Source organism: Syngnathus acus, chromosome 21 (assembly GCF_901709675.1).
Source record: "Syngnathus acus chromosome 21, fSynAcu1.2, whole genome shotgun sequence".
Classification (NCBI taxonomy): domain Eukaryota; kingdom Metazoa; phylum Chordata; class Actinopteri; order Syngnathiformes; family Syngnathidae; genus Syngnathus; species Syngnathus acus.
The window spans coordinates 2,223,401-2,247,570 of NC_051105.1; the positions used below are offsets into that span (position 1 = coordinate 2,223,401).

The window sequence follows — 24,170 nt, forward strand, 5'->3', positions numbered from 1 at the left end:
ATCATGTCATTCTTACGTCCGTCAACTGTTTGAGAACAGAGTCCACTTGGAACTTGGGCGTTTCACAGTAGTTGATGCTGAATCCTCGGGCCTTCTCGTAGTTGTCTTTGTACACTTTCTGCAAAAGAGCACAGAACACAAAAGCTCGACTATTTTGCTGATCGAGTGCGGATTCCAGTGCGTCTGCGCTCCACCTACGTCACTGAGGATGGTGCCGGCGTATCGGAGCTGCCTGAGCAGCGGGTTCTCGGAGGCCGGCAGCGTGTTGTAGTCCGACTGGGCCTTCGTCTTCTCGTATTCCTTCTTGTACTGCACCTGCGCACGCAAACGTGGACACAATCATGTCATTCTTGCTGCAATTTTTTTGTTTGTTGAAAAGTTCTGTTGGTTGGAAAAACAGCAACATAAATTTACTGAAAACATTTTTAATTTATTTTACTGCAGTTTTTTTTTATTTACGAGGAAAAAACATCTTGTCTGAATTTGACTGAACCTTATTTTAGATTTATTCATTAAAAAAAATGGAGAACTAAGTCGTGTTTTTTTTCTTTTTGTGTATTAAGTGGTGTTATTTAAAACGAATGGAGTGATGATGACTCACGCCACTGGCGGCGGCGCCCGCTTTCTTGTGGGTATCGTAGACGGGCGTTTCGGTTTCCATGAAGTAGATTTGGTCTTTGTTGTCCTCGTAATCTTGCGTGTATTTCCTCTGTAAAGAAAAGCAACATTTAGCGCTAGCGTCTGACACCTGTGCTAGCTGTCTTTCAGCGTGCATCTCACATTGCTGAAGTTCTCCATGGCCACCCTGGCCATAGCCACGTCATAGTAGGGCGTCTCGCACCACTGACCCTTTACGTCTTGGTTGTACGCTTCCTTGTACTTCAGCTGAGGGCAAACAACAGAAGTCAAATTCTAAATATTTACAAAAACATTATACATAAATACATGCTGTCAACTTTTTAATGATATATTTCTTTTTTATTATATTATATTTTTTATTCATTTTATTTTATTTATTATTTGAGAAGGTTAAAAAAATGGACAAAATGACCACAAATAAATGTGGCACTAAATGCTTACGTCGCTGCGCTGGTCAGAGACTCTCTTGGCCAGCTCCACCTCGGGGGGATCGGCCAGGGCAGTGTACTTGGCCTTGCGCTCATTGTGCCCTTTTTTGTACTGGACCTGATGAACGTGGCGTCATCGGAAGGTCATTTAAATGTTCAAAAAAGGCATTTTTGCTGGCGGCGGGTGGACTTACGTCACTGAGAACCTCCTGAGCCTGGGCCACCCGACGAAGTTCGGGGCTGTCACTGTACGGGCAGAACATGGTCTTCTCCTCGTCCCAGTCCACCGTGTACATTTTCTACAACGCATTAAAATTATTATTTTTATTCACGTTGGAAAATTCAGAATTTACCAACAAAGAAAGTGCACATTTATGAGGAAAAAAAAGTGTTATTGCAAGAATCATCATAATTTTACTGGGGGAAGAAATATGAGAAAAATAGCTGTCATCATTTTATTAAATTTTTGTGGATGTGAAAAAAAAAGTCTCACTTTGCTGCAGTTGGCAGCATTCTTGACGGCCAAAACCAGTTCTGGGGCATCCGGGGGCAGCAGGTACTTGTCCTTGGTCTCGTCCCACTTCTGCCGGTAGAGGACCTACGCAGGCGTATGCGGGTTATTGACAATTTCTATCGCGCTTGGCTTGATTTACGGCCACCGGACGCACCTTGCTGATGAGGTCCGACACCTGCTTGACGTGGGCGATCTCCCGTGCCTGGCCGTCGTACAAGCTACCCGTCTTTGACTTGTTGCCCTCCATGCGGTATTTGATCTGTGGAACAACACGGCAAGTCAACACTCTGCCTAAAACATACACAACCACCAATGAGACAACTTACAACAGCAGCAACAACAAACAGCAACAACAAGAAAAACAACAGCAAAAGCCACAACAATAATAACAGCAACAACAAAAACTACAATCCCCATGTACCTCGCTGAGCTGCTCCTGAGCCTTGCGGATGCGAATCATCTCAGGCGTTTCAGTGGTGATGGCGGGAGGATTTCCTCTGGACTTGTCGTACTCTTCCCGATATTTGTTCTGGGCAGCGGAACAAAGATGAGTGATGAGTTTGTGAAGAAAGCGTGGCCAGCGAGAAGACCTAGAGTGGCAAATGGCGCCTCACGTTGCTGTAGAGTTCCAGCATTTTCTTGCTGTGCGCCAGGTACGGGGTGATGAACTTGGACGTGTCCACTTTCACCTTCTTCACCACCTTCCTGGTGGGCAAGCCCGACTGGACAAAAATACAAGTCACAAAGAGAAATGTACACACTGCGCTCGTGCTTTTTTCCTGCCGCACAACAGAAACGTGCGTCAATCACAATCGGATTGCGTTGAGGCTTCCCGAGACTTTTGAAGCAAAAAATTCAATTGCCTGGTTTTTCTTCAGTAAAGAAATAAAATTATGATTTCAACAAAAGTCAGAATTTTGGAGAAGAAAATCATAGTTAAAAAAATGGGGTGGTATTTCACTTGATAAATGTAAAATAATGTAACCTTATGAGAATTAAGTCCAATTATTTTGATTAAAAAGCCTTCTTGTTTTAAGGGGAAAAAAGTAACACTTACCATATTTTTTGAAAGATAAAAAGGCGTATCTACTTGTGAAGCAAAATGCTAGCATCATCAAATGAAGTCAAAAAGTAAAAGCAAGTACATGAGATACAAATGGACTGCGAGCACAGGATTAGATAATATCTTGTTCAGGCTACATGCAGTAGGCAAGCGGCCAATCTATTCCACATTCATCCCATAATTGAGCCTCTAAACCATTTATCAACTGACGCTCACTAGCAGCGCTAGCTAGCTAGCTAGCTAGGAACATTGCTCAAGACAAAGCGCAGCGGCCTGGTATTTTGCCGCCTTTTGCCGCCATTTACCTGGTGGTCGTGATGATGATGATGAGTGTGGTGCTCATGAGTGACGTGTGTCGTCGTTGGCATCTGCTCAACATATCACACAAATCATACAACACACTCTGGCCTTGCACAACATGGGAGAAGAAACACACTTTTTGCGTGTGTGTGTGATGGCGTGCAGGCCGGTTCCCACTCAGCTCTGGTGTCAGGAAAGTGCTAATGCGTTAGCATTGTGCTAATTCAAACGTGACCGTCATAATTGCTTAAGTGCAAAAAATGACAAGCGTCTAATCATTCGGATTGTGAACTTAAAATAGATTAAAAAACACTAAGAAAAAAAATCAGGCTTGTGGTCTTTTCTGAAAAAAAAAAAACTGAAATGAGACTTACAACTAAGAAAATTAATCATAATAATAATCAGGACTGATCTCTTCCAAGAAAAATCAGGTCCGATGTTTGAGTGTAAGTTCCAAGAAAAATCTGGATTGATTGTAAGCTTTTCTAAATAAAAGGCAAGCACTCAGATGACATCCACTCTATTTTGGATTGCAATTTCCAATCCATTCGTGCCTGTCATCCAGTGTTGCCAACTATATTTAGCCATATTTCGACCCTATCCTCAAAAAAGCCACCATTAAAACAAAACAAAACATCAAACTAGTTTCTGGAACACCCTCCCAGCTGCAGTCAGAGCATGTTGAACCATAAAATTGAAGAATATCAACTCTGCAGGTGATTCCTGCCCACACCAGAGCTGAGAGAAAACACAACTGCACCATCATTTTACTTTTCAGCAACATTTGTATCAGGCCTCGTTATGCGAATTCAATAGATAGGAGAGAATCATCGCAGTTCCACAGTGAATCCAACACGTGGATACACAGAAATCTATTTGATTGATTACAACAAACCAATTATATCATTGAAACATCAAAATGTTTCTCTCCATTCTTTGTATTCCAAACGAGGCATTTGTTCTCCACAGTGTAGATGAAAGTGCAAGTGAAAGCAGAGTGTATTGATTTTTTTTTAGCTACCTCCTTTCCCAAAACCAACTATTTAGCATCTTTATAGCTCCCAAAGATGCTAAATCCTCAACCGCACGACAGGTTATATGGGGATGACGTTCGAATCCCCCTTATAAGATGTCAATGAGGCAAATACCAGGACGACTTTAATCCTATTTCACCAGGAAATAAGGGATTAATTGCCCGTCCTTCTGTTTTCACTCTTCCATTGGACACTGAGTCTGAGACGGCTGTCACAGTGAATACAACAGCAACATCAGAAAATGACATGAACGTGTTGACATGAGACCAAAAACAAACAAATGAGGAATTGGTAACTCAACATGGATATATAAAAAAAAAAGAACTCATATTGAAACTTCCATATTGAACTGAAACGATGAGTCAAATGTAGCCCAGTCAGAAACAAACAATAAGTTTGATGCGAGGTGAGTTTGAACTCAAAAATATATTCTATATTTTTACAATAAAGCATGCTAGCTGAAACACAACGATAGCCAACAGTAAGAAGATACATATCTCGCAAATTTGCTCGGAAAAGTCAGGCCAACAATAATTTGCATTAAAAACATTGAGGAACATAAAAAACAGCAATTTGTAAATTTTTTCCTTGACCATCTGCTCATAAAAGTATTTTTTAAGACGACAAAGGTTACGACAACCAAGCTAACAGCTAGCCTAGCTTCTTATTATTCATCAATCTGAATTTCATGTGCTGCCACAGGTCACTTCAGTTTGGGTTTAAATTGTTCAAGATTCTAAACTGTTGCTGGACAGACATGATGATAAAAATCACCTGCTTTGGGATTTAGAATAAGACAGGTGTAATAATATTTTTCAAGATGGCGCCATTTTCTTTTTTTGCCAAACTGTTGGACTGTTCTTACAGGTCAGTCTGGGTATTAGTTTTAAATCGCAATAGTAGGCTCTTGATTGTTGACAATTTTCAAAATTCCATTTGATACCGTCACGCTAACTTTTAAAGTCTCTTGAAGAGTAGCCAGTTCACCCCGTGTCACCGCAACCGAATCCTGCTGAGCTGAAGTCACTATTCATAGGACAGCTAGGGCGACACGGCCCTCCGAATTTAACCAACACATTTAATTGATTTTCTCACTTACCTCATCCAAAACTTCCTCTTCCACCTCTTCTTCTTCCTCCTCCTCCTCTTCTTCTTCTTCCTCCTCTTCTTCATCATCTTCTTCCACCCCTTGCAGCTCTTCCTCGTATTCCTCCTCCCATTCCTCCACGTACTCCTCCACGATACGATGCGACATCTTGAGACCCCTTTAGAGGCTCTACGCAAAGAAGATCTTTCAGGACTTTGATTTGGACACCTTGGTTGATATTGAAAGGGCCAGAAAGCTACCAGAGAAAGATTCCTTTGAGAGTCTGTAGGTCCCTGGCCATCCACTAAGGTCCGGAGTTCCTCAAATCCCACTTTTGCCCTGAAACCACACAAAAAGTGTGAGTGAGTGATTGAAGGTGTGTAGCCTTGGATAGGAGCAGAAATGTGGCTCCTCCCTTGCCAAAAAGTGGCCCTCCCTGATTTGATGACAGGTGACAGCTGCGGCCTCGGCTATTTCGCATGTAAACCAATGCCGCAATCTGATTGGGTGGCCGGCTCCAGCAAAGCATGATGCCATGCCTTCTGAGGCTGAGGTTTAAATATAGGACTGGCTTTTTTTAGCACCACAAAGCAACTTTTTCAATTACAATCAGGGGGAAATTGAATGAAAAGCAAACTAACAAACTGCTAGCCAACATCCTGAAAGCCTGACCAGGTTGAGTTCAGGATCAGTTCTGGATGCTCCCTCTGGATTGGTCCAATTAGGGATGCAAAATAATAGCCATGCAGAGCAGAAGGAAAGTGCCCAAGATTTCTCTCGTTTTTTGCTCGCTTACCGGTTAGCGTTTTAATGGTCTCCCAAAAGCCGCCAAAGCCTCCCCCCAAGCTTCCCTCCGGAGAAACGCTGGGTGACAGAGTCACAGCTACTTCTACCCAGGTGGTCATGTGGTCCCGGTGACCAATCGCAAAGCGGGGTCACTCGGGTTTCAAGCGCTAAATATACCAAAAGAGATCCCCTTTGGGTGAGCACCTGTCAGGAGGCCGAATGCATCAGCAGAGCAAAAAAGAAGACGACGCCTTTCGGATTGGGATGTTGACAAAATGCTTTGAGGGCTTTTCGGGGGTTTGATAGAACATCGAAGGGAGTGGGAGAGGAAAAGTCTCAGGTTGGTGAAGGTCCAGGTACACCCCCCTTTGGATCCAGTCTGGAATGAAGTCAGATGGATGCCAAGAGCCAAACTATGTCCCAGGATATAATAAACGCCTGCAGCGAGGCTTCATTAAACATTTATCACGTGTGAAATCAACGTGTGAAGAATGAGAATCTTGGATCATAAGAGATTAAATGGGCTCAGTCCTCATTTGCTGGAACACAAAATTGTAAGAAGATCTTGCAGAACACAGTTTGATGCAATGAATGTGTTTAATGGCCAAAAAGGAACCTTGGAAACTGATCCTAAAATGCTTCAAATCCAACATGGATTTTTGTGCGTCTTTTCTGACTTTTTTGTGGGTCTACTCATGAGAGTGTTACAGTGAATTTGTGTGCAGAAATATTTGTTGGGTCAGTAGAACACAGCAGCTGATGAGAGGACAAAAACAAACTGAGATGACGCATCATGTTATGATTTTTTTTTTTTGTGGGTGATGTCAGAAGTCCAGAATGAGGCAGGCTAGCGGGGCGACGACAGGTGGGATAGGTCATTGCTGTTTGTGCTCCGGTGGGCTACGTTTCCATAGCAACGTGCTCATCCTCCTGGAGGAGAGGCCGACGTCTTGAACTAATGGTGACGGACGGCTCAGCCTGCGGGTGCTGGCACCTGCAAAGTGACCTTTACGCTGACGCATGGACCAAAAGGAACAATTGAGTCAGGATAGAGTGGAGTGGTTGCGGCGATCAATATCTGCCAGTAGGGGGCGCATTTGATTGTCTGGACTTGCTCTGACCTTGTGAAGTTGACTTTTGAGTCTTACGCAGTTGTCAAACTGGTTATTGTTTTGGAAACAGATTTCACGTTTGATAGCAATATAGGAGGGGGCGGGGCCTATGAGGTTGTGATGACATCATTGTTAAAGAAAACTCTCAGTGAACACATTTGAGATCAACAGATAAAAACATTTAATTGACTGGTTTTGTCCCCAGGGGCCGAGTCGTGCGACTAAAGCCCCACCAGTCCCACCTCATCATCACACCGAGCGTCCATGTTGCTACAGGCACTGTGATAAAACAATACTGGACCGGACACCGGGTCGCTGCTCCGGGAATACTATTTCAAGGCCGCGGGGGGCTGCAGGAGGACCTCCATCTTGTTGAAAGGAAAAAGCGTGCACTTTAAATAAAGTCCTCGGTCCAATAAATTATCACAAAGACAGAGAGAAGGTCCTCAAAATAGCTTGGTGGAGGAGGAAAGGCTCAGCACAAGCCAGCTTCCTCATCACGATCGGAGTCCAGCTTCAGAAGCTTCAGAGGCCATCATCTGACACGTAGGCGTGACATCATCCACTCCAGACCCTGACACAAGCTGGAGAAGAAAACGACAAAGATGCGCGACTCGAATCGTGTGCGACTTATTCGATGGTTGTCGTATTTAGCGTGCGGTTAGCATGTTGCTCACCCTTCTCCGGTGAGGGCGCAGCAGGCTTGGATGTGCCACTGGTGGTCTTTGACCGCGGTGAGCTGCAGGCTGTGCGAGATGTCGGCCACCGACATGCAGCCCTTCACGTCCTGCTTGTTGGCGAACACCAGGAGGCCCGCTTTCCTCAGGTCCTGCGCCACATATGAATGCAACATTCATCCTAATATTCCAACCTGCGTGTCTGCGTGTGCTGTCTCCTACCTCATGTGCTAGCATCCTGTAGAGCTCCTCTTTGGTCACTGAGATTCTTTCCCTGTCGGTGCTGTCCACCACCACGATCACAAACTACAACGAAAGCAAACACATATCTCGTTAGTATCATGTTTTCCAAGTAGAATCATTTCAGTAGCAAGGCAGAAACCCCCAAGACTGTGTAAAAATTAATTGCAGGCTCAGATAAGGGAGAAATAGCACCATCTGGTGGACATATATATTAATCACTGAATCAGTCCAATAAGATACAATTAATTTCATCCTTAATTTAACTTTAGAAGGGAAATCCACACAAAAAAGAAGAAATTAATTGCTACCTCTGTGTTTGTGTAGTAGGTATTCCACGATGACCTCAATGACTCCTGCCCGCCGATGTCCCACATGAGGAAGTGCGTGTTGTTCACTACGATCTCCTCCACGTTGCTACCGATGGTGGGGGACGTGTGCACTACCTCATTCATGGAGCTGTGACCAAAAAAAAATAAAAATAAAATGGAATGCTGCAAGCGGCGATGTACAGGCCTTTGCACCCTCATCTTCACGGAAAAGCCTCAGAATGACCAAACTTTGGCGCCATGCCCTCAATTTTTACACTTTTACGTACTTGTTCAGCCCCCATCAAAAGTTGATTCATATAAATCATACTACTACTCACAACTGATAAAGAATGGTGGTCTTGCCAGCGTTGTCCAGACCGACAATGATGACTTTGTGCTCTGAAAGACAAAAGATGACACTGATTACAGCTTTGTCAGAAAATGCTGAGTCGTGCTGTTCTGCATCTTATATTTTGACAGAATTCCAACACATTCATTTTTTTTCCCTCATTATATAATTTTCTAAAATGACACACAAAACTTTAACCCTGGGGCTGCTCCGACTTTTGTGCTCGTTTAATATTTTGACATTATTGTCATAATAACGACTGCTACTTTTATCACACAATATTTTGACTTTATATGAACATCTTGTAGAGTTTTGCTGCCTTTTGAATAAATCAACATTCCTGCAGGTCAGCAAACACAATCAATCTATGTGGAGGCCACTACATTAGGTACACTCACCAATCATATCCACGAGAAAATGTGTGTTATATTGACTTATAATACAGTAAAGGTCCTACATTAGGTACATTACGACCTAATGAAGGGTCTGCTTGCATTCCATTGAAGACAGATGTACGATGTGTGTGTGTTTGCTAGCGCAGGCCTGATAGCATCACGTCTCCTAGCTCTCAACATGTCTCAAAACGGCGTGATTCTTCTTACCTTGGTGGTTAAAAAGCCTCCATAACTTGGTGAAAAGTATTCCCATGGCTGGAAAAGGTGAAGCGCCGTGCTAAACTCGGAACTTCCCTAGCGAGCTAGCCTAAATGCTAATTAGCGCAAGGGGGCTATAATCAACTTGTTTGTACGCAAGCGCCATGGCCGATTTAACGCCATACAGAATGCTGACAAACCGCCGCCGCGCCTGTGTATTTCACGTAGGAGATGGAATTAAGGGGGAAAGTGGACGAATTTGCTGGAAAGGGAGCGGCGTAGCGGAGCTAGCGCGGTGGCTAATGTGCTAGCGCAAATGTCAGCTGAGAGGAGCGCGTCTGACTCGATTGCAGTCAATACGCATGCGCAGTGACAAGAGTCCGCAGCATGGTTTGCAGCCATTGATGATTAGTTAATCATTTTTGGTTTAGAAATAGAATTAACAATAAAAAAAACGGAAAAAATAACTCATTAAATCTAATATTGCATATCTCCAGCACACCAGGAAAACAATTGAATATCATGATATAATGTGATATGTCCATTGAATTAAAGCATGAAATCAGTCACGATGCAAACACCTTCATTCTTTAAATTCGATTTAATTAAGCTATTGCTGCAAGTTTTTAGAAAGTACAATACTGTAGGCTTCTATTTTTCCTATTAAAACACACTGTTACATATTTTGGTGAGAACTGGAAGTGATTAATGTTGTTTTGATTGAATTACAACAAGAAAAGGTGATTTGACGTACAAGTGATTTAAGTCTATGTTACCACTGTACATTAACTCCAACATAATCACATTGCTGTACTTATTGATATTACAATACAAAAAAAGCTCTGCAATATATTGCTAACAAAATAAATAGTATCTCTAGGACATCACTATCATCATCCAGTCTGTCATTTGCTTCCTGGAGATGGGTTCAGATCATGCGGTGAGGCTGGTAAGCGTCCTGGTACGGATCTTGAAGGAAGAGGTCCTCCTCCACCAGAGGCGACTGGTCGCAGTTGTGCTGGGAACCCGACGACAACCGGCGAAGACTCATCCTGGCGCGCTCGTTCTGCAGGTTCTGGTCAGCCGGCATCAGGCTGCGACGCTCCACTGGTGACTCTGCGTTCGGGTTGATGTTGCGCTTACGCTGGGCCTGTTTCGATGCAAACAGCACGTTTTGGAGGATCATTATTATTATTACAAATTATTATTACAATTGACCTGAATGACGGCGGGATATGGCGAGAGCGCGGTGGAGCTCAGGTTGCGTCCCGGCGTAGTGTTAATGGAGGGGGCGTGCGTGGCTCGCCAGTACGCCTCCATGTAGTCGGCCAGGTGCTCGCATGCGTCCTCCAGCTGGTTCTCGTCCAGGATGATGTCAAACATCTCCTGCCACGGGTGAACGGACGAGCACAAGTGACGGGAAAAATCAGGTCAAAAAACTGCTGGGAAAAACTGTGGGTACCTACAGAAGGACACTGGGAAAGTTTTTCAGCCGCCACCAGCTGCACATTCAAGTGTTTGCTTTGAGATTTGCCTCGAGACTTGATGAGACGTTGGAGGACCTAAAGGTACACAAGCCACAAACAGCGTCCGCAGACCTTCTTTTATCCGCCGGCGCTCACCTTGGGAGAGGACACTTTGACGTGGACCAAGATGGGCGCCAAGGAGGTCTTGATGAGCTGCGCTGGGTGGTTGACGGTGTCGGCATCCAGCACTACCAGCTGCAGCGAACGCGCCAGCTCAAAGATGCGCTCAATCTCGCTCTGCACCTCGGCTACGCCCAAAGACATGTCAAGGATAACTTAGAAACTCGTCAAAGACAGCTTCAAGACACATGAAAAACAACAAACTTTGTCCAGGACATAACCAAACCATCCAAATCGGAGACATCCAGACGCATCAAAGACACTGCTAAGACACATCCAAGCTCATAAATGCATCCAAGACAATCCAAGATTGATCAAAGACATTTTAAATAAACTCGAGAGACATGCCTCAGACACAGTCAAACAGATGCAAGACCACTCAGAGACAACCAAGACGCATAAACTATCATTAAGGCAAGCATACATCAAAGCAACACTCAAGACATGCCACAGATGTCAAATTCATCCAAGACACATCACCGAGACTTGTAAAACATCATCTCCTCTAATTAAAGACAAAAAGGCACATAAACGAGACAGACCTAAGACACATCAAATACACACCCAGGACATCAAGGCATCACTAAGACACGCCAAAACATTAATCATCAAATATACTATCAAAGACACACTCAAGACAACTTCCAAGTCACATAATAGCTCACTAACACATCTCAAAGACATATTCATTCAAATCACATCTGAAACATGAAAGATACAACAAAGACATAGTGTCAAAGCCTTCCACAAGACCTCAAAGACACATCAGACACCGCTACTTTGAAGACACATTCAAGACAACTCGAGACACAAGACACATCAAAGGAACCCTCAGCGAAACACCCAAGACATATCAAAGTCACCTCCAAGACATATGCACATCATTGAGTGAGGCGTTACCGATGCTGGAGCGGGTGTTGGACCTCTCAATGATGGCGCGCTTACTGGGGTTGTTTAGTACTGACCTCTTGGCCAAGGATATGTCAGCCGTTACCCTGGTGATGGAGACCCTGCCGAGGCAACGTGCGGCCGCTCGGTCAGGCAACACCTCCATCACGTCGCGCGTTTGGCTGCCAGGGGCTCGCTCACCTGCCGTCGAACCTGTGCTTCAGGAAGTCAAAGAGCGCCTTCTGCATCATGTCCGTTACCTGCACAGACGGACGGGTGTGATAAATGTTTCACACGGGCTTGAGTACTTTTATCATCCTTCCTGCATTTCAAATGTTTTCATATTCTCTTTGTGCACGTTTACACAGGCGAGTGTTTCCATGGCGATGGCAGCAAAGGGGAGGGGGAGGGATGGGGACTCCATGACAACCGCCTCAACCCGCTTCCGCCATGATGATGATTATGAAATATTAATGATCATGATGTCATAGGTACCTCGTAGCCTTTAAGCGACGGGCCCACCAGGACCATTGGCCTCATGGAGGGGACCACGTCATACGGGGGCACGTGCTCCGCCTAAACACATGACAAAAAGTGCATTCTTTGCGCCCAAAAATGACCATCATGTTCAACTTACCACTTTTTGTTTCAGCTTTCCTGTTGATGACAAGAAAAGTCGGAATGAGGACGATAAAGCTAGGACTCGATCAGACCAGTTAACACCAAATCAGAACTAGTTTGGAACAACCTGCACTGTTTGGTGTGCCCTTGAAGGACACGATGTCTCCTAAACTGGACGACGAGTTCCCACTGGACTTGTGACCGCTGCACCAAAAGTGGAAAAAAGAACATCGATTCTAATAATAATATTGTTTCAATGTAGTGAAGTTACAGAAAAGAAGGAAAGTGCGCTAGACCCTTGGAAGCGTCCTCGCTTGGTGTCGTGTTGCAGCCGAATGTTTTCCAGCTTGAGAGGACTCGGAACGAAGCCCACGTCACAGCCTTCTTTCACCAAGCGACCGATCCACCACTCGTTATTGTACTTCTGCAAATGCTCACCCGAAAGAGACCAACGGCTTGAGGTACAGTTTATTCATTTGGGGAAAAAAAATGACGAGACCTCTTTGATGTGGAGAAAGTCCTTGGCATCAAAGGAGACAGCGGTGCCTCCTACGGGGACATCCTGGTCCAGAGCTCCACAGTAGCTGACGTTTGTCCTCACGGCGAACGCCACCGCTTTGGTCTGCGCCGTGCATCACAACAAATTCGAGAAACTCACACGATAAGAGAAGCAAGCTCTTGCGGATGGAAACGCACCTTGGCCCTCTCCAGCTGGATCTGCGCCTGCTGCTCGCGCTCTTGCCTGGCGCCCTCTTTGTCCTCCTCCAGGGAAACGTCCGAGTCGGATGGTCGGCTCGCGTACGAGTCGGCGGAACCCTGGAAAACCAAAGAAGAAAAAATGAGGCGTGAGCTGATGTTTATTTCATGACGGCTGTATTTTCATGAGGCCGTAATCAAAGCGTGGAAACACAATGGCGGCCGTCACCGGCACGCTTCAAACATCCCATAGTTGCAAACAAGGGGGGGGGGGGGGTTGTTGTTATGACAACCGTCAGCAACTATGTACACACACACACACTGTATACAATCTGGCCCTGATAGTATTGAAGTGGTTAGCGTAGCATGCCACTTGAAGATTATCTCGACTTCTTCTTGTGTCTGAGGGTCAAGTGGAGTTCAAAGGTTAAAAGCATTCTTGTCTGACGGCATGTACGCGCGGTCATCGCTACGCTAACCAGCATTCTCTAAAAATAGCGCACACTCACTACGGTGACTACACTTTTAAGAATCCAGCAACTTTAATAAAATTGTTCTTACAACATCATCTTTTTATTTTTCCTGAAATACCTTTTTCGGTCAAATTAAACAAACCAAAAACTTGATTATGACAATTCAATAACTTTCTGGTAGTAAAATATTATTTCTATTCTGACAGCATGACCCTCATAATCCTGCACAAAAACAGTTTAAAGGTGAATTGTTGTGTATACATATTATTTGTAAATAAAGTTGTGGTTAGGACAGGAGAAGACATCGACATGTGTCGTAGACTCACCGTCTCCCAGTCATCAAATCCATACGGGTATAAGTCGTCATACATCTACAAGAAAATTCTATTTCCCCCCACTCACACACACAAACACACACAAGGCAAGCAGAAGAATATATTTTCTCCTTTTCTAGAGTGAAGGCAGCGTTTTCTCCCGTCAGCAAACAAGCTCACTACAGGACTGCTGTGTAATCTCATTGCGTGTGTGTGTGTGTGGGCCTGTGTGTGTGTAAAAGAGAGAGAGAGAGAGATAGAGAGAAAGTGAAAGAGAGTGAGACATGGTAAGTGATACCAATACCAATATAAATAATTGTGTACATGATTAAAAAGAAAAAGAAAATCAACATTTAAATATTTGATTTAAAAAAACAACAATCCTAAAATAACATCTGAAATAACTGATGAAATGGTAATTTTACAAATTAATATTGAGTCTTTTTTTTCCCATTCCTAAATACCAGGAACAAAAACTCTACCTGACAGTCTGATGGGTGCTTTAGAGCGCCTTGTGGTGCCACGGAAAAGACGACTGGGGGTAAATTCCAGCCGCCAGAGGCTCTAAAGGGCATGCATGGAAAAAGGGAAGCAGGTAGTACCTGTCTGAGGATGAAGCTGGTAGATGTGGTGCTGCCATCCGATCGCTTCAGTCGACTCCTCCTGGAGTAGGTAGCTCCGTTCACCTGAAACCCAACAAAAGCAGACATGGAAAAATGGACGTTTCCACGCACAAAGTAATTGAGACATTTTTAATTTAGGTTGCCAATATTCCTGCTATTTGCCAATCGTTATCTTTTGCCCTACTTAAACATGAGAGGGGTCTGCACCTGAGCTTGTGGGGTGACTGCGGGGGGGTCTGCGAGGGGCAGTAATTAATGGCATCCTGTCTTTTCTCCCCTACGCAGAAAAATATGCTTATCATATATTCATTGGATTTAATTATAAACACGTCATTTTGTTGACTTTAAAAGACAAAAGGTGCTGTTCCTAATGTTTTGATATTCACCTTATTCCACACAACTTCATGAGCAGTAACTTCATGCCATCAGGTCCGACTGATAAAGTGAACTGTTGAGTCCCCATATGAACCCGCAACATATCCATCCAGCCATTATAATAGTTTATGGAAAATATTATAACGTACCTGGAAGGCCGCCTTGTGCGTTGCGTCCGTTGGCCCGTGTCTACCGTAGATGTGCCGGGACATGTCTGCCAGCTCGTCGGTCCAGGGCGGAGGCTGCCGCTCGGCACCGCTCCACTCCGGTGGTTGCTGCCCGGCGTGGGGACCCGACGTCACCGCCGGCTCCAGCTTGATTGCGCCTTGACAACGATGGGAGGTCCTCGGCCCGTCCGTGCGGAATGATGCTGAGGATGGAAAGTGGCGGACAGCCCAGCCTCACTGCTCGTGATGCGTTCACTGACCACACCAAACATCACGACGAGTTTGCATCCGGTGCTGATGCGTTCATGGACCGCACGTATGTCACGACTTTTTTCTATTTACTAATTAAATACTACATCGTGCATAATTGTATATATACTGTATACTACACAGCAGTATTTATAGAGCACTTTAAAACAAACACCGCTGCATACAAAGTGCAGCACATGCTACAAAAATAAGTCAAATAAAAAAGGGAACAAAAGCGACACAGGTGGCAAAACGATCGATCCGAAGGATCCCCTGTGGCGTGTCCTCACGAAGAGAAGAGCAAGGCTGCTTTATGAAAAGGTCACTACAGGTGAATAAATGATGACCAGTTAACAAGCCGCCATTTTAGACATGCACCTGTACTTACAAAGAAAAAAGCCACACTGTTGTTTATTTTTTATTATCTGGAATAACATTTTTGAAGTTATAAAATGGTACAAGAGCACTTTTTTGGAATATATATACACATATATTATTATTAATCATAATTCACAAGCAGTAGCAGCACACCTGAGCCACGCTTGTGTTGGTACGCAGGTGGACAAGGCCTTCAGTGGTAACATGTACACAGCTAGGGAGCGACTGTACAGAGAAAATACACAAAAAGAATAGTGTCGCCGTACAGCACAGGGACCAGCTGAGGGGGTATAAAATGGATGACTGCTGATTTTGATCCGGTTGATGATTGCTTTAGAGTAGGGGTGTCCAAACTTTTTGCATGGAGGGCCATATTTAGTAACGTGAAGGGGCCCGGGGGCCAATATTTGTTGTCGCTTCTCTCCCGGGGTGGTGGGGGGGCGGTGCAAGGGTTTGTGCTAGTGGGACGTCCAACGCTGCGCATTCCCTTCTCTTCCGGGGGGGGGGCTTTTTAAAATGAAGGCTCTTCTTTGCGTATAAACAGAAAAGACACAAAAAAAAAAATCACTGCTCACTTTTCATATTCCTAACGTCATCCTTACTGATTTTATTTATGCTAGTGGACACCCCTACTTTAGAGTCAGATGTTTAGGCTCAGATGATATTCATTCAATCATTTGCTCTTGTTGCTTCATTTCACACAAAACAGCAACACAAAAAGCATGATTGGCAGCATGAAAGGGGCTTCATATACCAAGTTACATTCGCAAGTCAACTATTAACAAATCCTTTGGGATAGCTACACTGGAAAAAGCCTTTTCATGGATTTGTCAGCCAGCATGAAAGGGGCTACACACGGGGGGTCGACTTCATCCGCTCGTTGACAATTTAAAAAAAAAAAAAAAACGAGTTTGGTATTACAAGTCAAAAAGGTGGGAAAATGGGCGTGTCCATCCTCACCACTGGGACCATTTAAGCCAGGAAGTAGTCATCAGGTAGACCACGGGTCTAAGTTACTGTTCAGAGGAGGGGCTGTTGGTAGTATGCCCCTTGCACCTGGTGTTGGTGGTGCTGCGGGGCAGCAGCAGGAGGAGGGTAGGACACGGGCGGCCCGGCGCCGCTCTGGTAGGCCGACATGTCGACGGGCATTTGCGAGTAAACGGCACCGCCGGCTGCCTGGTTGACGTATTGGTGGTGGGAGCCGATGCCGCTGCTGTCAATGCAACGGGCGACATTTTGGATGAATTCATTGTGAGGTCAAATAAGAGAGGGGTTTCCTTCTTACCTCATGTAGGTTGGCACTGCAGCTTGGCAGTTGTTGGGCAGTGAATGCAGCGCCCCCTGCTGGTCGTTGGGCAAATTGTAGGCCTGAGGTGGGGGCATCCCTTGGGGCATGTAAGGCGCCGCTGTGGCTGCGGCCGTGGCTTGGCTGGCATAACCCTGAAGTGAGCATTGGAAAGACACGACTCGAACGTTACGATCAGTAGGTTTCAAATTGTCAAACTTGATTTTCATAAGATTGCATACACCTTTTTGCCCTACAAAATGTAAGTATTTTTGAAAGAAAAACGCTTGACATTTGTAACTGAGGACTTCATTCTGGTACTATTTTTCCCGTTACGGTTCAAGGAGCAGGAATGAGGGTATGCGCGTGCTGCCCAATGAAGAGGACATTCCAAAATCTCCAGGGAAGAAGGCCAACATCAATCACTGAAAATAAAAGAGGCCGAGACAGGAAAGCAGCAGCGGCGGCCGACTCACCGGGGAGCAAAAAAAAAAAAGAAGCTCCCTCACTTTGCAGACAGCGAAAACAAGACATGGAACATAAGAGTCAAGATGGCATAAAATCAAGAATTCTGCTTGACAACATTTACGTCTGCCTTCGACCTGTCCGTCAACCGTGACAATTTGCTTGCCGGCGTTTTATTGACTCGTCACGCTTCACAAGGCAAGAGATGAGATGACTTGGCAACTTGCCTTTTCCACTTAGGCGCGCGGCTTGTTCTGACCTGCATGGTGGTTGCGGGGGCGGCCGATCCGTACTGGGCCATCTTGGAGTAGGACTGGTACAGGGGCGATTCGTTCATAAGTTTGGTGTACAGCTCCAGAGCTTCCAGAACCTTCACGTTGAGCTCCGACAGCTCAGAGTGTTTCCTGTCACAAGAAGGAGCCAGGTTATTTGAGCGACCGGCAGCGATGAGATCGGGATCAATTCCTCTTACCGGTCGAGTTCATCCAGCTTCTCGTCGATAATGGGGTTCATCTGCTCGCAAGCGTCTGTTCAATCACACACAGGTGGAAGAAGCGTCATCAAAAACGGCATCCGGGTTTACACGAGGGTGAGGCTTTCTACCTTCCAGCTGGATCAGCTCAAGCGGGTCTGAAGTCTGATCTGCCGGGTCAAGGTTCTGCAGCAGTGCCAATGATCTGTCCATCTTCGCCTGCGACGGCAAACAAAAGACGTTCGGCGTGTTTGCTTGAAAATGCGCATTTCCGAGAACGTTCTGTTTGTTCCTGTTGTGCAAGGTTGCTGTGATTGTGAATAAACGAGTGAGAGAAGTCACACATTATCAAGCATATTCCACTTTCAAACCTCATCAATGAAGATGGACGCAGGTTCACTTTCGGGTTGGGCAATCAACTCCTCCGAATTGACCACTTTCTCACCTGAAGACACTGTGGCAGGAAAAAAAAAAGACACAAAACCTCGCAATATTTCAAGTGCTCCAGCGGGGGGCGCTACTGACCTGTTTCTGATTCACTGTTCAGGCTGGTGTTCAGGCTGCTGGTGACAAAATTGGATGGGAACAGACCCACGCCAAGGTGGTTCTCGCCTTTCCACCAGTTTGGATCACTGCAGGAGCAAAAGCCACCAGACAAATTGAGAAATCGAATTCCCAATTTACCTCAGCAACTTTACAAATTTGAACCGGAAAGTCATTCATTCATCCCAACCTGTCGTCCAAGACCAGGATAATCTCTCCGGCTTTGAAGGTGAGCTCGTTGTCCTCGGCAGCTTCAAAGTCGTACAGCGCTCGGACCTTGCGCACTTCCCTTGCCAGATCACTGTTGCCGTAACCAGGTGGATCGCCGGCATCGTGTTTCTGGTCCTGCAGGGACAGCTCGATCGCTGCCAGGCGGAAGAAAAACAAGTCACAACATAGAGGACACAAATACTTTACAGCACCTTTGAGGAGTGAATAATAATACAAAAACAATCAAACAAAGTTTGTGCACGCATGAATCTACCTTTGGTCAGGTCATCGTCATCGTCGTCATCCGGGGCTTTGCTCCCGGCAGGAGAGCTGCCGTCCTTCCCGCCGGACCCCTGCGGAGTACACAGGAAGAGAAGGTCAACAAAAGGGTGAGAGAGGTTGGCCGCCTAGGCTTGCTGTCAACAACTGACCGCCTTCAAACCATCTGGCCTGATGTAAAAATGTCGAGCTGTCCTCTGAGAAACTGCATTTGAACTCCCAGGTAACTTACTTGCGAGGACGCCGACGAGAAGCTGACACCGTCCTCTTTCAGCGTCTTGATGGTGGCGCTGATCAGGCTGAGCTGAGGATCCCCCTGGAAGTTGTCAGCCCACTCCAACATCAGCTCCTTCAGCTTGTCGCACATTTTCGGGTGCGCCTGCTGAAGCCAACACAATGGCACTTTACAATCTTCGTTCGGAGCCGGCTACATTCGAGACTCCTTCAATGACATGTATGCATGCTTCCAATGAGTGCACATACTTTGCTCAGCATGCTGCGCACATCACCCATAAACTCCCGTGAGCAGACCTCCAAGTGGAAGATTTTGCCACAGTTGGACACGCATGCGGCCAGCAACTGAAAGACAAAACGACTTTCACAGTCACACGACTAACAATTTCTTATTCCAGCCATAAAAAAAAAAAACATGTTTGTGGGTAAATTAAAATATATATTTTTTATTAATATATAATATTTATTATTATATAAAATTTGGATTTATATAATAATGTTTTTGAATATTTTTTTCAAAACTTGTTCTCGCTTTTTTGTATTTAGTTCTTAAAATGATTTTAAATGCTGTACTATTAATTATGAAAAGTGCAGAGAGTTATTCCATTTGTAATTATAAAGGTAAAAGTTACAATCGTATTTTACAAATATAATACAAGTATTGTGTCTTTGATGGCTCATAAGGTGGTGATGCAGTTTGTTTTCTTTGCCAGTGACAGATACATTCTATTATGCACAATAAAGTTTTGCTGTGGCAAAGGGCTGATGTCATATTGTGTCTTTGATGATGACATGATACATGTAACAAACTCACATGATACATGTAACAAACTCACATTGAGGGCCTGCATGGCCACATGAGGTACTTTGTGGTTCAATCTCTTTGTGATGGACCTCAGCGCATCTTTAGGTCTGCATTCAAGAAAACAGCAGAGAAATCACGACTAGAAATAAGTGCCCAAAATAAACACAGAAATCATGGAGATGTTATAGCCATGTTGTTGTTTTTTTTTGCCACTCAATGTGTACCCATTAGGTGTCGTTCCAATTCTGTCGCAGATGTCCATAATAACAGTCCATTCTTCTGTCGTGTTGGCTTCATTGGTCGCCTTCTCTGCAAATGACCACAAGATTTTAATGTACAGGGTTGGCCAAAAATACATAACTTCTTGTTGCAGTGTCAATACCAATGTGTAACTGACATTACACGTTTAATATGATCCATATTGAATCCAAAGTTCGGTTTGGGTTATAAAGCTTCGAGTGTCTATCCGTTTTTTGCTGACCTAATTCCAATCAGGTGATCATGACACATATGAAGGAATGGCCAGTGAGTGTGTTTGTATTCCATTGTGTACGCTTTACGTCTTGAAAGCAACTCGTTAATGAGAATTGTATCGTTTAATCTCCATTTGCACACACTGACATGACACTTTTTAGCTGTCGACGGTCACTTAAAAACACGCCAGCCAACAATAAAGAAACTCTAGCTAACATTAGCAACAAGTGGACCTCTATGCATCAAAACAAAAGCAGCGATTCACTTACCCACATCTTGGTCAAATGGGTTTGAGGCAAAAAAGGGCATAATAAAGAATTACCAGAAGGTATCCAAGCGGTTAAGCGGGGTTGTCAGCCAAGTTAGACAAAAAATAAGAGCAAAATAAATAACGCTTCCTTGTCCTGTGAAGTCACGCTCGTAGTACTTCCGGAAACTTAGTCGTCTCTGGCGATGCCTGACCGTTTTTTTTAATATTTCTTTTTCTTTTTTAACTTTGTTGCTTTTTGGCTGCCAAACTGAAATAGCACATTACTATCATCAAAAGACCTGCAATAAATACCGCGTAATTACCAAGCGAGTGATTTCAATTAATTATTCATCTTATCGTGATTTAAATTTATTAGTTGATTAATTTATCGATCCAAATTTCTGCATTCTGTATTTGTAAATACATATAACTTTAGGTTGTTGAGTGCAATTGATTACTTCATAACACAATAGTACATCAATATCGCTACCAGAATTATGGAAATATTCAAATTAACAGTAATTAAAATTTAACTATTCTTGTCAGAATGCGGGTGACAAAACGTAACGAGCTCGTCATGTGGCGCCACTTTGCTTTCAGCTCCTCTAGTTATTATTACTCGCAATCATTAAACAATACATTTTATACTGACTAATAATAATAATCCCTTATGATGATAATATAATGAGACAATGGAAGGAAGCCAAAGCGGTCGTTCGAGAGGCCAATGCGTGACGTCACTTCTGTGTCTCGCCTCCTGTAGTTTTTCCGCCGTGACAGCGGCCACCTTCCAGGGCCAAAGATCGTCTGACGGATTCGCTCTCTTGCAGTCATGTCGGCAGCTGCTTCGGGGGCCAGCAAGGCGGCTCACGGCAACGGAGCCCCGGATAAAAAGAAGGGACCCGGTGCCTTGTGCACCGCTTATTTGGTCATCTACAATGTTGTTATGACAGCGGGGTAAGCTAGCATGTGACTGATGCTAATGTGGAGCACAGGCTGCACTGTTGATAATGGCTGCAATTATGATCAGCCATAATTTAAATGGTTTAAATGTGAGAATTTACCTTTGATATAGTCATTGGTGATAATGCAAGCTGTTGTGATTTTTAATGAACTTCGAATTTGCCTCCCAGCCATTTATTAACGCGGATTAACCTTAGGGAGGCATGGTTGCGCATGCGCGTAGAGATTTGTTCTTTTGCGTATTTGTTACTATAATAATTTGCTTTAGTCATCTATTATGCTATTTTATTTGGATTGATTTAGATAAATTAAAATAATTAACAGAATGAATTGTATTTGTAAATAAAACATTTCAAATCAATTGTGTAAATTATTGCACAATTCTCACTGTGCCAACCAGTTGGACCACATTTTGAATGCAGCGGTTTTTCTTTGCCTCCACTCACTCACTTGCACACGCACACATACTGTATTATATACTTTATATATGTGTTGCAGGTGGCTGGTGATTGCCGTGGGTCTGGTGCGAGCCTACCTGGCCAGAGGGAGCTACCACGGCCTTTACTACTCCATTGAGAAACCCCTCAAGTTCTTTCAGACCGGCGCCATCTTGGAGGTCTGCAGATTCATCTAAGACTGAAGTCATAATATAAAAAGACTCTTATTAGATCCTTTTCTTTCCCTTCACAGATTGTACACTGTGCTGTTGGTGAGTTGTGCCTCCATCTTCACCTCACTTCAAATTTATATAGCCTAATATAATCCATTATGGGAAATCTATGTGCAAAACTGCCACTTACCCAGTCAAATACATAATTTTCATGAAAGAAAATTGGACTAAAAAAAGTCCTTCTTTGACCACTAAGGGGTGCTACAATCCATTGGCATAACTATATGTAATCATTATTAACAGCATGCAACTGTTTTTTTTTTTTTTTTTTTAACAGGGATTGTGCCGTCATCCGTCGTCCTGACCGGCTTCCAGGTCATGTCCCGCGTCTTTCTAACGTGGGCTGTCACACATAGCGTCAGAGAGGTGAGAGCGCGCACACACGCGTGGGAATAATCACAGCGCAATGCAAAAGCTGCCACTTGATGAATACTTTTGATGTAGGAGGTGTCGGAGTCGTGAGCAACGTAAGTCAGTGACGTCGTCTCGCGGGAATGAACGCAATGCTGTTGATTTGCTGTGTGGGTTGATTGACGGACAGGTTGATTGACTTGTCCAAAGAGAATTTCAACATGATCAGCACGTTGGAAATGTAGACCATTGCTACTTTCTGTTTATGACCTAACATCCGATTTGAGATTTGTGAGCCAAACCCGCATGGTTCTGCGTGGAGGACCCCCCCCCCCCCCCACCATGGATCAAAAGATCTTCTCACCTCCGTTGACTCGGTGTGCAGGTGCAGAGCGAGGACAGCGTGCTGCTCTTTGTCAGCGCCTGGACCATCACTGAGATCATCCGCTATTCTTTCTACACCTTCAGCCTGCTCAATCACCTGCCCTACCTCATCAAGTGGGCCAGGTAGGACCCACGGACAACTGATTTTTGCCGTCAAGAGATAAAATGCGACATGGTCTGATCTCGGCCTTTTGTCACAGGTACACCTTTTTCATCGTGCTGTACCCGATGGGCGTGAGCGGCGAGCTTTTGACCATCTATGCGGCGCTGCCCCACGTGCAGAAGACAGGCCTGTACTCTGTCACACTACCCAACAAGTACAACTTCTCCTTCGACTACTACTCCTTCCTCATCCTGGTCATGATCTCCTACATTCCATGTAAGTCCACCAAAATGTCCCTCTATCTGGTAAACGGGGTTCAAATTTGGTCGACAAAAGTTTTGGTTTGACTGTGTGCCAATACCTCAATGAAGCTGACGTCCATTTTGTCTTCATAACGACGCACGAGCCAACAAAGTGTTCTTGGTTGTTTCTCCCCTCGGCAGTGTTCCCTCAGCTCTACTTCCACATGATCCGACAGAGGAAGAAGGTTCTGGGCCACGCCGACGCCTACAGCAAAGTGGAGTGAGAGAAGGAATCAAACCTTTTGCATCCAAACAAAAACGGACCTCACAAGCTCTTTTCATTTGTATTTCCCAAACTACAACTACTGCTGTCTTTATTATTTTTCCTCAATTTTATTTATGAACAAATTGCCGCTCGGGCGACGCCATCAAAATGTCCGGCGTGCTCAAGGATGCACTGAAGAAATCCGCCACTTTTTCTAAAAAAAAATAAACTAGTCCACCCCATAATCGTCATGTGCCCGCAATTAATGTGTTTGTTTCTTGCTTTCATGACAATAAACTTGTTTGAATTTCTGTCTGTTTGTGTTTTAGCGATGACAATTTGGGGATTTTGTGTTTTCAACATCGGTCTTCTGTTGTTACTGAATTGCTGAGAAAATCTTTTTCTCCACTAAAAATAATTACGTATACTGGGGTCGATTTTTTTTCCAGTTTAGTTATTCTATTCGTATTTTTTCTAATTTCATCTTTCGCTCTATTATGACATCAGGCTTCCATCCAGCAGTAAGAACCCGTCCACTATTTTGATTGAATGGTATCTGGTCCAATGGCGTCTCCCGACTAAGCACCCCGCCTTCTTTAAGTACCCCAATGG

At 44.4% G+C, this 24,170-nt stretch overlaps 5 protein-coding genes across 43 annotated transcripts in view; 1 reads left to right on the top strand and 4 right to left on the bottom strand.

The window, feature by feature from the left end:
- The window catches only part of neb (nebulin), a 43,770-nt gene extending 37,789 nt beyond the window's left edge, over positions 1–5,981 (bottom strand). For 33 of the 34 annotated variants that reach the window (XM_037240258.1, XM_037240245.1, XM_037240257.1 and 30 more), the window contains exons 1-14: positions 5,862–5,981; positions 5,326–5,404; positions 5,078–5,254; positions 2,950–3,012; positions 2,196–2,303; positions 2,003–2,110; positions 1,736–1,840; positions 1,561–1,665; positions 1,262–1,366; positions 1,081–1,185; positions 781–885; positions 602–709; positions 199–315; positions 17–118 (exon numbers count right to left, since the gene is read on the bottom strand). In XM_037240258.1, coding sequence (XP_037096153.1) covers positions 17–118; positions 199–315; positions 602–709; positions 781–885; positions 1,081–1,185; positions 1,262–1,366; positions 1,561–1,665; positions 1,736–1,840; positions 2,003–2,110; positions 2,196–2,303; positions 2,950–3,012; positions 5,078–5,233 — 1,287 coding nt within the window. In that variant the 5' untranslated portion in view covers positions 5,234–5,254; positions 5,326–5,404; positions 5,862–5,981. The remainder of the gene's footprint in view (positions 1–16; positions 119–198; positions 316–601; positions 710–780; positions 886–1,080; positions 1,186–1,261; positions 1,367–1,560; positions 1,666–1,735; positions 1,841–2,002; positions 2,111–2,195; positions 2,304–2,949; positions 3,013–5,077; positions 5,255–5,325; positions 5,405–5,861) is intronic. The other variant, XM_037240225.1, reaches the window with a different exon arrangement.
- Positions 5,982–7,120: 1,139 nt separating this feature from the next.
- On the bottom strand, positions 7,121–9,494 carry arl5a (ADP-ribosylation factor-like 5A). The gene is made up of 6 exons (XM_037240327.1): positions 9,143–9,494; positions 8,530–8,590; positions 8,192–8,339; positions 7,863–7,946; positions 7,641–7,792; positions 7,121–7,547 (listed from the first exon to the last, which is right to left on the bottom strand). The coding sequence occupies exons 1-6, from the start codon at positions 9,186–9,188 to the stop codon at positions 7,499–7,501; spliced, it is 540 nt and encodes a 179-aa protein (XP_037096222.1). The 5' UTR covers positions 9,189–9,494; the 3' UTR covers positions 7,121–7,498.
- A 432-nt stretch (positions 9,495–9,926) lies between these two features.
- cacnb4a (calcium channel, voltage-dependent, beta 4a subunit) lies at positions 9,927–15,195 on the bottom strand. Of its 2 annotated transcripts, XM_037240296.1 has the most exons (14): positions 14,919–15,195; positions 14,374–14,457; positions 12,985–13,104; positions 12,788–12,910; positions 12,585–12,712; positions 12,416–12,492; positions 12,305–12,324; positions 12,163–12,243; positions 11,869–11,927; positions 11,680–11,789; positions 10,756–10,907; positions 10,600–10,695; positions 10,352–10,519; positions 9,927–10,283 (listed from the first exon to the last, which is right to left on the bottom strand). In XM_037240296.1, the coding sequence occupies exons 1-14, from the start codon at positions 14,979–14,981 to the stop codon at positions 10,062–10,064; spliced, it is 1,503 nt and encodes a 500-aa protein (XP_037096191.1). In that variant the 5' UTR covers positions 14,982–15,195; the 3' UTR covers positions 9,927–10,061. The 2 variants fall into 2 exon arrangements, with proteins under 2 accessions (XP_037096191.1, XP_037096192.1); XM_037240297.1 differs by lacking the exons at positions 14,374–14,457; positions 14,919–15,195 and adding an exon at positions 13,784–13,872.
- Positions 13,292–20,766, bottom strand: stam2 (signal transducing adaptor molecule (SH3 domain and ITAM motif) 2). Of its 5 annotated transcripts, none has more exons than XM_037240292.1 (15): positions 20,600–20,766; positions 20,081–20,165; positions 19,888–19,963; positions 19,301–19,396; positions 19,050–19,199; positions 18,813–18,891; positions 18,519–18,693; positions 18,311–18,417; positions 18,157–18,239; positions 17,917–18,004; positions 17,786–17,840; positions 17,573–17,717; positions 16,849–17,003; positions 16,565–16,776; positions 13,292–13,305 (listed from the first exon to the last, which is right to left on the bottom strand). In XM_037240292.1, exons 1-14 carry the CDS (start codon positions 20,637–20,639, stop codon positions 16,584–16,586), a joined length of 1,527 nt encoding a protein of 508 aa, XP_037096187.1. In that variant the 5' UTR covers positions 20,640–20,766; the 3' UTR covers positions 13,292–13,305; positions 16,565–16,583. The 5 variants fall into 5 exon arrangements, with proteins under 5 accessions (XP_037096187.1, XP_037096186.1, XP_037096188.1 ...); XM_037240291.1 differs by lacking the exon at positions 13,292–13,305 and adding an exon at positions 13,853–13,872; XM_037240293.1 differs by lacking the exon at positions 13,292–13,305 and adding an exon at positions 13,855–13,875 and having other exon boundaries at positions 16,568–16,776.
- A 552-nt stretch (positions 20,767–21,318) lies between these two features.
- hacd2 (3-hydroxyacyl-CoA dehydratase 2) lies at positions 21,319–23,869 on the top strand. The gene is made up of 7 exons (XM_037240324.1): positions 21,319–21,537; positions 22,042–22,159; positions 22,234–22,252; positions 22,491–22,579; positions 22,950–23,071; positions 23,149–23,327; positions 23,495–23,869. Exons 1-7 carry the CDS (start codon positions 21,413–21,415, stop codon positions 23,575–23,577), a joined length of 735 nt encoding a protein of 244 aa, XP_037096219.1. The 5' UTR covers positions 21,319–21,412; the 3' UTR covers positions 23,578–23,869.
- Positions 23,870–24,170: the final 301 nt, after the last annotated feature.